Raw genomic sequence first — 10749 nt, 5'->3', positions numbered from 1 at the left:
ATTTTTTTTTTTTTTTTTTTTTTTTTTTTTTTTTTTTTTTTTTTTTTTTTTTTTTTTTGGTTTTTTTCGAGACAGGGTTTCTCTGCGTAGCTTTGCGCCTTTCCTGGAGCTCACTTGGTAGCCCAGGCTGGCCTCGAACTCACAGAGATCCGCCTGGCTCTACCTCCCGAGTGCTGGGATTAAAGGCGTGCGCCACCACCGCCCGGCGTAAATGGTCATTTTTAAAGATCAGTGATAGCGCATGCCTTTAGTTCCAGTACTCAGGAGGCAGAGGCAGAGGCAGGTAGATCTCTGAGTTCAAGGCCAGCCTGGTCTATAGAGCAATTTCCTGGACAGTTAGGAATACACAGAGAAGTCTTTTCTCAAAAAGAAAAAGAAAAAAAAGTGCTACAAAATCGTATTTACTGATAGTTACTAAATGGCAAAGTGTTAAAATGATTGAAAGAAAGGCCACCAAAAAAACACTAAATACCACTTTATATATTACATCTAAACTTGACATTTCAGATTTATTGAGTATCTCCTAAATTTGATAGTATAGTTTTCTAAAAAGAAAATTGAAAACTACTTCAAAATATACAAACAAGATATTCACTTGGCTGCAATGTGAAGGATATAGTTTTAAGCAAAGTTGGAATGATATTGATTCTAACAATATTGTGTAATGTGTAAGCTAAACATTGAGTAATTATGTGTAAAATGAAAGGGCAATGACCTTTAATGATGCTTTAATATTGTTGCACAGGAACTGTAGTCTTCCTCTCACTCCCCCCACCCACCCCTCTTTTCCTTTTTGGGTTTTTCAAGACAGGGTTTCTCTGTGTACCCCTGGCTGTCCTGAACTCACTCTGTAGACCAGGCTTGCCTTGAACTCAGAGATCTGCCTGCCTTTGCCTCCTGAGTGCTGGGTTAAAGGTGTGCACCACTACCGCCTGGTGGAATTGTAGTTCAAAGGAAAGCTTTCACTAGTTTCCAGGCTCTAATTGCACCCTTTTTTTTTTCTAAGTGTCCAGTGGTTTTAGGACAGTTAGGGTAATTACTGTACATTGCCAAGGTTGGATTCACTCACAAACATCTCTATAAATACATTTTTTTCTTTAATCATGCAGTTAAATTTTCCAAGTGAAAGCTTATTTAGAAAGCAAGACATTCTGTTGTACTGTTCCTCAGTGTTTGCTTTGCAGTGCCTTTACATTTTTTGTTCAGAATTAGCAGTTATCAGAGGGTTGGTGCCATATGTGCCAATGTGTCACTATAGGAGTGAAGTCTTTGTGTTTTTAAAATCTAAAATGTCAATTTTAGGTTGGGTGATGGTTTATTTAAATCTCAAACATGTCCCCTCCTCTCTTGGAATTTTCTAATTTGGAAATAGTACAATTCAATATGATTTCCTAGCTATGCAGATACACAAAAATAAAAGTTGTCTAACTGAAGGATGCTCATTCAGTATGAGAATGTAAGTATAATCTGGGTGAATTAAAGGCCTAGGCATAAAACAAGCTTTAAAAGTCTCCTTGCTATAATCTGATAAACTCTTAGTGTTTGGGGTCTTATAGGAACAGTCCTATTCACTGAGCTGACTTAGTATATAAAAGTAATGGCTTTTGGTGGAAAAGACATGGGGAGTAGTGTGTGTGAATTTTTTTTAATAGATGAGCCAGACATGGTAAAGTGTGGTTGTTTTGGTATTTACTAGGATTCTTCTTTAGAGACAATCAGTTGTCTTAGACTAGAAGGAAGTTGCTTCGTTTAAATTATAGCTGCTTATGTAACCCTTTATCCAGGCCCAGCTTTATTTGCACCTGCGTTAGATATGGGGGTCTAAGAAGAATATGTGAAGAACAGAAGGCTGGGCTGTTAGCCACTCTATCAGCTACTATGTAGTTGATACAACCTATCTATTATATGCTAATGATTTTCTTTATGCTCTGGACTAAGTGCTTGTTTAGAATATTTGATTGTGAAGTTATATAAAGTATAATATAAAAGCTAAGAGTGTAAATTGTGTTTGAGTAGCTTTGCTCCATTACCACGAATGGTTTCCATACACTGGCCTAAATCACCAAAGTCCTGCCCATCAGTAACCCTGGCCCTATTCTAAGTGGTAAGACATAGAAGCCAGAGTTCCTCCTTCTGATGTTTAGAATGGTTGCAGCAACAAAGAAACCAGTAAAATGGTATAAGCTACTCTATATCCTTCCTGTTGAACTTCCACTCAGGTTTCTCCACTGGGGGATTTTAAAGGAATAAAGTTTTGAAGACAGATGTTGACCTAGCAAATGGGGCGAATACTATTAGATTGTGTGTCTTCTTAAAGGTAGGAAAGTACTTTACAAACCCATCTTTACAGAGAAAGTAACATTCTTGGTAGGATTCACAACAACCAAATCAATAAAAGAAATAAGAATTATAGTAAATATATTTATACAAAACCAATGTATTTTATTTAACTCCATACAAAAGTGGGTGGATAAAAACATTAAATAGGTAATGAGTTATTCTGAAGATGACCGCATCAATTTTCACATGTAGTTAGTTAGTTTGGTCACTGCAGCCTCCTTATAACCTTTTTCCTGTTATAAGCAGGTGCTGTAAACAGCAACCTTTTCACTTATGTCCTTAAGGAGTGAACGCACCTCTCCTTCCAGTCGTACTAATTCTTGAGCTTTATCTTCTAAGTATTTTTGATTGTCTTCATATTTCCTTTCTAAGGCTGTGGAGATAAAAATAAGGTTAAGTGTGAACTGTTTATAGCATAAGATCTTAAAGTTAATGTAAGACCACAGAAAATCTAACACAAAGTGAATAGATTTTTCACCTTTATAAAAAAAACAACAACAATAAACCAGAAGAAAACACCCACCTTCCAGCAGCTGAAGCTTGCTGTTGGCTTGAGCCAAGAGTGTTTTTGCTTCATTTTGTAGCAGCTCAGCTTTCCTCCTGGCATCTGCTGACTCTTCAGTTTTTTTGGCAATTAAACTTTCTACCTTCTTATACTTTTCATCAAGTTCGCCATCTAGAGTCTGCAGTTCCACATTAAGACAGAAAGAGGTGAAAATGGTAATGTCAGTAATTAAATCTAAGAGCATTAGATCAAAGACATTGTCATCAAAGTACTCAGGCTTCATACTAAGTTGTAAGTTTTTTTTTTTGTTTTTTTGTTTTTTCGAGACAGGGTTTCTCTGTGTAGCTTTGCGCCTTTCCTGGAACTCATTTGGTAGTCCAGGCTGGCCTCGAACTCACAGAGATCCGCCTGGCTCTGCCTCCCGAGTGCTGGGATTAAAGGCGTGCGCCACCACCGCCTGGCCCTAAATTGTAAGTTTTAAAAACATTGCAAAGAAAATTTGGAATTGTAAGTCAACTACTGTGGGGGCTTAACCCTGTTTACTTGAATAAGCACTTACTATAGAAAATAAGCACAACAAGCTATACAAAAGTACACTGAACATCAGGAAACCAGAAGGAACACAAAGGTTTAGGAAGGAAGAGGTTGAGCTTGTGGTGGTGCACATCTTTAATCTAGGCTCTCTGGAGGAGTAGGAGGTAGATCTGAGTTTGAGGCCAGCCTGGACATAGTGAGACTGTCAAAAATAACAACCCCCGCCCCCCCCCCCAAAAAAAAATAGAGAATACAAGGTTTGGGTTAGTAGGTACAAACAGTAATTATGGAAATTCATTCCTAGAGCTTTAAAAAATTTCAATAGGGGCTGGAGAGATGGCGCAGCGGTTAAGAGCACTGGCTGCTCTTCCAGAGGTCTGAGTTGAGTACCCAGCAACCACATGGTGGTTCACAACCATCTATAATGAGATCTGGTGCCCTCTTCTGGCCTGCAAGCATACATACAGACAGAGCACTGTATACATTAAATAAATTAAAAAAAAATTTCAATAGTATTTTTCTTTCAATGCCTCATGAGTTTATTTGGGAGATTTGTGCCTTCAGAACTACAGGTAAATAGGAATAACAGGGAAGAATTGTCTGACACTGGCAAGTAATTTTCCTTAGGGTTTGCTTCTCTTACCAACTCAGGTGCAGTGAAATTACTTTTTTGTAATATTGAAAAGCTCCAGTAACATTTTTTTCAATAAGAAATCAGAATTAGGTTATATAGTAATTTTAACAATCCTGACTCCATTCCCAAGTTTAAAAAGCTGTCTTTGGAGGTAAATTTAGAAATGAAATGTGCATGTAAAAGAGAAATCTGCTAAATATAGTGCCTTCCAAATAAGAAGCAAAAGGTAGCAAATTCAAAACAAGTCTAGAAAGAAGTGAGGTTTGATTTCCTTTTTGCTCCTTTATTTTTTTCCCATACAAACATTAAGCTTTCCCCATTCTGTCTTTAACTTATTTTCAAGTGGCCAGCTAACTGCTATGTCGTAAAGACCTTTCTCTGTGAACTACAGCATAGAAATACCAGTCTAGTGTGTATGCTTTTAAACTACCACCCTAGATCATTAATTCCATTTCCAAGTTGAGATCTGAGGTCCTAAGTTTACAGTTGGATTCCATAATTCATTATTTTTCATGTATCTCTAAAGATGTTTTAAAATTGGTCACCGGAGTGTTTGTATCTTATTAATGTCAAGGAAGGCAAAGTGAAAGATTAGTTGCCTATTTATCAACCTAGCTATGAAGTTACAAAAACTTACCTTCTTAACATCATCTGCACTCTGTTTTACACTATATACTACTTTTTCAATATATTCCGCCTCCCCAGAATTCTGGGCAGCTTTACGCTTAAGCTCTTCCACATTTCTCTCAAGCTTGCTGATGCGTTGGGAGGCATTGGTCAGGGTTTCCTCAGAAGCTGCAGTTTCAGATTCAATCTAAAGGAGTAATGTTAATCATCCAGACTCCATTAATGCAAGTTAAGGGGAGGTGAGGCTGCTATACTAGTTTGTACTAGACCACAAGCATTGACAGTTTTAAGACAGCTTAGATCAGGGGGTCTCAGCCTGTAGGTTGAGAGTCCTATGAGGGTTACATGTCAGATAGCCTACATAACACATATTTATATTACAATACATAACAATAGCAAAATTACAATTTTGAAGTAGCAATGAAATTTATGGTTGGTCATCGCAACATGAGGAACTGTATTAAAAGGGTTACAGCATTAGGAAGGTTGAGAACCACTGGCCTAGATAAAGTACCCAGCTTCAGTCATTGCTGTGTCATGTATCATTAAAAAGCAGTATTTGCTGATCTAAGCGATTAAGGCAGAATTTTTTCTTGATGTTAAGAACCTCCTTCAGGCAGGCTGATGTGTTTGGCTAAAGAACATTCATAAACAAGCAACTGTGAGAAGGATTTCCAATGAAAACTGTAAATTATCGTGAAAGGGAAATGATAACTTCCAGTCATCTGTTTAGAAATTCCTGTCAGCTCAGTGTTAAAACTCAGTAGTAGAGGGGAGTTAGCTAGTAACTGAAGACACAGAGACAAGGGATACTAGAAATATTGAGTTACCCCAGAGGAAAAGATACCTGAGCAGCTGGTAAGGGTCTAAATTGATCTCATTGGAAGGACAAATACTTGTCTTTCAAAAGCTAACCAGAGTAAGTAGCCTGGTCCTTAGTATGTTCCATAAAACTAACTGAAATCAAAATGTGTAACAAAGTAACTTTAGTTAGTAGAGAAACAGGTCACAATTTGCAAATCAAACACAAGATTTTCAACCTTGTAAGTGTACCATTAACTTGGAAAAAAATTGTAAATAATAATTAAAATTAATAATAGTTAAAATTTTTAAGCAATGTGCTTAGTTTCTGACAAACTTTTACTTTAGAGGAGGGAAAAATAAAAATTTAATGGCTCAATTGTCGTCAGAGTCCTTTTATTTTTCCCCATATAAACATTTCCCACTAAGAAATAATTAACATTTTTTAAAAAGGAATAATTTCTAGTGTTACAAGAATTCTTGTCCCTAAGAAACAGTTATGTGTTTCCCCATATAGCCCAGCTCTAACACCTTACCGATGTTAGCAGATTTTGGGTTCCCTGGATATCTTCATCAGCTTGTTTGATTGCTGCCTCTGCTGCAATCTGGGCCTTTTCTGCTTCTTCTAATGCTTCCTTCACCATGTCTGCAGTGACTTTAACATCTGTTGCACTTTTGCTGAGCAGAAGAACAAACACTGCTTTTTAACACGAGACCCTTCATTAGTTAAAGAAGTCCTCTTTTATAGCATGCTAGTTAGAGCAGATGACACCCACCCACCCACCCGGACTGCCAATGTGTCTTCAGATACCTTGCTCTTTTTGCTTCTTCCAGCAACATCTCAGCTCTGGCAATGTCAGCAGCACTCTGCTGCAAAATAACTTCTACTTGAGAAAGGGTTTCAACTCGTTCCCGGATGTCTTCTGTCAGATTCTGTAACTGCTGTGGAGTGCTAGGCATTTCCATTTTCAGTACTTCATTAGCAACTGCTTCAATACTGTCCAGATCAGCACTATCCTCTGAAAAGCAAAGACAGAAAATTAAGAGCTGGTTCACTCTGCCACACATCATGTATCTGCCACTTCAAGATTACAAGAGACACACCCTATTTCAGAGACAAGCCTCTCACATGGAGAACTGCTGTAGGCTGGAGAGGTCATGGAAGATGAAGAACCAAGCAGGTTTTGAAGGACATTTTGGGCTGGTGAGAATGGGCAGACAGAGCATTGTTGTGTTTAACTGTGGCTTCAGGTTATGGAAGATCGAGGCCATCATTTAAAGCTGGGGCTGCAAGGCAACAAAAACCTTTACACTTAACATGAGGTTGGTATATTCTGTGTCCCAACCCTTAGGAGGCAGGGCTGAGTTCAAGGCTAGCCTGGTCTACATAGTGAGTGGGGATAGCTAGGACTGTGTTGAGACCTTATCTCAAAAAGAAAAAAAAATGACATTCTTTATCAGTTACCTAAATTTTGGAAATTCTAGAAGGGATTGAGTATAAGAATCAAGGCAGTGTATCTTTAGCAAAACACTGGAGTTTCTTACGTGTTGCTAAGCTTTAATTAAATAGGTCAGATCTGTTTTCATTTTTTGACTCTTAAGAACATAAATATGGACCCCAAAGGACTTAAACAGGGAAAAAAAATACATAGTTGAGTCATAGCTTCCACACTGTGTTTCCAGTTGTCATTGGAAAGCAGTTTTTATTAGTCATTTCTCCTTTCTGTTAACAGGATATTACTCCCCACCCCACCCCATCTATCTGAAAATCAGGCAGAGGATCAAGTGAGCACTAAATCCTCGTTAGTCTGCCAATTTTTATAGGCATACTCCACTTCCAGTGGCATCTGTGTATGGGCCATAGCTAATTTCTGGCCAGAGATGCAAGGGAATACTTAAAGGTTTCTTCCCTCCTAAAAGGGTATAGTAAAGGAGTAGGGAGGGGTCCTCTTCCATCAGCCAGTGTCTTCATGTCTACAAGACTACACCTTGTAATGCTGGGGCCATCTCAAGAATGAAGTTAATTAGCTTAAAATGGCAGAAGAGAAAAGGCAAAGTAAGTGAGTCTCAGACCCATGAAGTTACACTATTTTTGAACTGTTATTTGAGATCATAAATACCCTTCTTGACTAAATTCTGATTCAATTAGGAGTTTTCTTGCAACCCATTAACATCTATGTTGATAGCATGTGAACTATAATCAAAATTTAAATTTTGGACCAGATTCTAGAGATTCTTTCTCTACAGAAAACATTAAGTGCTAGGTTCTGAACACAGATGACGAAGGCTTGGGGGCATTGCCAAATAACTCCTTCAAGGTCCTAATGATAGAAATGCTACTTGGGAGTCCCAGCAAGTGTGGCAATGTCTGCAGAACACTTGGGAAGGTTATTTACAACATACTCCAAGAAAAGGAAGCCTGCAGTGAAGGCTTAGCGCCCTATTAAATTACTGCCCTATTAAAGTACCAGAGTTTGGAGGAGCATTCACTTGGGGGCTTACAAATTCCAGCTATAGGGGAGCTGATATCCCCTTCTGGCCTCCATGGGCACCTTTGTACACATATGTACACACATACAATTGTTTTTAAAATGCTCCCCCGCCTCTTTTAAAGGCAGGCTGGGACTCCTGTAGTTTTTCTATGTAGTCATGGGTAATACTGATGCCTGTTTCCTGCTTCCACCTTTCAGGTACTGGGATTTCAGACCTGTACCTACTTGTTCAGCTTGAAAAGGATTTATTTCTTTTTTGTTTTTTGAGTGAGGGTTTCTCTGTGTATCCCTGGCTGTCCTGGATCTCATTCTGTAGACCAGGCTGGCCTCAAATTCACAGAGATCCACCTGCTTCTGCCTCCCAAGTGCTGAGATTAAAGGTGTGCATCACCACCGCCTTGCTTGAAAAAGATATTTCTTAACCGGGATATTTTCTGTTACTTGAATTAAAATGCAGATAGAAATTCATGCCTCTCAAACAGAACCTTACAGGAACAAATATCTGAAAGTGGAAGTAAAACAGAAACACGACTTGCCTGTCAGAAAGTCTCTGATCTGCTTGATGAGGCTCCTCAGGTCATCATTGCTCTTGTCCACTTTTTCTTTGGTAGCATTTGTTTTCAACAGGACATCCTGAGCGCTCTGCTTAGCTTCATCCGCTCTCACTTTTGCTTCAGAGACCTAACACGAAGAATAAGCCATCTATGAAACCATCTTGCTCTCTCTAAAGCAGGCCAGAATGTCAAACTAGAAAAAGTATTGTTGATAAGCACAGAAACAAATTCCTCTGTTTAAACAAAGTATTGTACTTTAATGTAGACTAAAAGCACTCAAATACAGGTACTGAAATTCCTGTTCCATATTCTTAGGGCTAGCATTTGAAATGTTCCAAAGCTGTTTTGGCTCCTCTAAAACACCTATTGATCTAAGAAGAGTGTGTGTCACTTTAGAACAAGACCCAATTTTGTGTGGTACAACAATAACATGTTTTCTCAAATTGTTGTTAATCTAAAATTTATTCTGCTTTCTCCTAACATACATGTTATTCCCATGAAGAGAAAGTAAATAAGAACCTCACTGCCACCTTTTTGACTACACATTTTGTCCAACTTTCACAATGGACAGTAAATTTGGTCAGCATGTATAACTAACTTCAGATCCTTCCTACAACTGCAAGCCAATAAACAAGAAAGCCTGAATCCATCCAATGACTTACCATCTTGGAGAGCTGTTCCACTTCAGCCAGAGCACTCAGAACATCACGGTCAAAATCCATGGCTTTCTGCCAAGCGCTATGGGCCACAGTGACCAGACCACCACAGCCAGGGCCCCCACACTTCTTCTGTCCTTCATCAGTTCTGCAGTTGGGGCCGCCACATTTACTTTCAGAACAGTCAGCCCCTGGAGGCGTTCCACAGGTCTGCAATAAGCCGAGGGTCAGGCACAGGGGTTCAGGGTAAGCCAGCAAGAGAACAGCTGGGTGGCCCAGAGAACACAGGTGTCCTCAGCAAGGATACTCAAACAGTATTCAGAGATGCAGGAGACAGCCAGCTTGCTCCCACTGAACTTGACTCATCTCCATGCCTTCTACCCAAATGCAGAAGGATAGCATATGAGCCATGCTGGGTGACAAGCATTATCTGCTTTATCAAGTTCTGTCAATGTGAGAGTCAGAACTGAGTTAGACTGGGATGGGAAGTACCCTGGAACTTGGTTAAGCCCAGCGCCTAGTGCTCTGGTGAATATGGTCTGATATCTGGCACATAACTTTGATATGTAACTTGCATCATTGAGAACAGAAGAGATGTGAGCAAAGTGCCAAAGGACAGTGCTGAGGATTTAATGTAGACAGGGAAGCAGGAGGGTGGGATTTGAGTAAGGAAAGTGCTAGAACATCTCAGAAGGGAATGACGACTGTATGACTAAAGGTGGATGCAGCTCTTCAAAGCTCCGTTGACCACCCCGCCCATCAGGCACCCAGTCCTTTTTCCTCTGCCAGAAAATTAATGACCATCACATGGTTATGGCACACAGACACAAACAGAAACTCCAAGTGTGCTTTATGATAGGGGAGGGTTGTGCAGGAAGAAAGCTATATTTAGCACTTTTATGGAAATCGTACTGAAGAGAGGCAGGGATTACTGCAATGGGAAGCAGTTACCAGAATACCCACAAACAGGAAACTATTGTTTTAAAGATACAATGTTTTTAGTAGAAATACTGTGAATTCTTGGCCAGAATAATTGTAAAATAACTACAATCCCATATATGTTAGTAACTAAAATAAGGATCTTTCACATATCTGGTTTATAGCCCATAAAGCACTTTAGAGTAATTGTATTCTATGTGCTATGGAAAAAAATGAGTCCTACTCAAGACTCGAACGTAGAGCCTTATAAATGTTTTCCAAAAACAGGCTGGCTTTAACAAACATGAGCAGGGATAAAAACCAGCATGGCTGAGCCTTTCTCTATGAAGAATGAGAAGTACTCGAGGGACACAAAGAGGGAAAGATTCGTCACAAGAGAATGGCGGTACAGAGCCCACAGAAATCTCTCACAGGATACAACAAGAACAGTAAGAAAACAAGCTGTGCCTTACCAGAAAAGCCTGCACAGAGAGGGTGCTCATATGTAAGAGCCATCCCTCTACACCTACGTACTCATACTGCCCACTCTTAAGTTGCCCTCGGTTAAAAAACAGAATCCCATTAGCAAGCTTAGCTGTACTTCACTGCAATTTGTAGAGATTTTAAAATAACTATTTTTTTTCTCATTAGGATTTGTAAAGGAATCCTGAAAGATGAAGAAAACTAG

The 10749-nt window shown here is 39.2% G+C and overlaps 1 protein-coding gene across 2 annotated transcripts in view; it reads right to left on the bottom strand.

Moving 5' to 3' along the window:
* Nucleotides 1-2417: 2417 nt before the first annotated feature.
* The window catches only part of Lamb1 (laminin subunit beta 1), a 68296-nt gene continuing 59964 nt past the window's right edge, over nt 2418-10749 (bottom strand). For both annotated transcript variants that reach the window (XM_028891755.2, XM_028891754.2), the window contains exons 28-34: nt 9150-9353; nt 8470-8614; nt 6253-6460; nt 5978-6119; nt 4651-4827; nt 2864-3023; nt 2418-2713 (exon numbers count right to left, since the gene is read on the bottom strand). In XM_028891755.2, the coding sequence (XP_028747588.1) occupies nt 2577-2713; nt 2864-3023; nt 4651-4827; nt 5978-6119; nt 6253-6460; nt 8470-8614; nt 9150-9353 (1173 nt within the window). In that variant the 3' untranslated portion in view covers nt 2418-2576. The remainder of the gene's footprint in view (nt 2714-2863; nt 3024-4650; nt 4828-5977; nt 6120-6252; nt 6461-8469; nt 8615-9149; nt 9354-10749) is intronic.

Source organism: Peromyscus leucopus, chromosome 14, assembly GCF_004664715.2.
Source record: "Peromyscus leucopus breed LL Stock chromosome 14, UCI_PerLeu_2.1, whole genome shotgun sequence".
Lineage (NCBI taxonomy): Eukaryota > Metazoa > Chordata > Mammalia > Rodentia > Cricetidae > Peromyscus > Peromyscus leucopus.
This window is presented reverse-complemented; position numbering and strand designations above follow the sequence as displayed.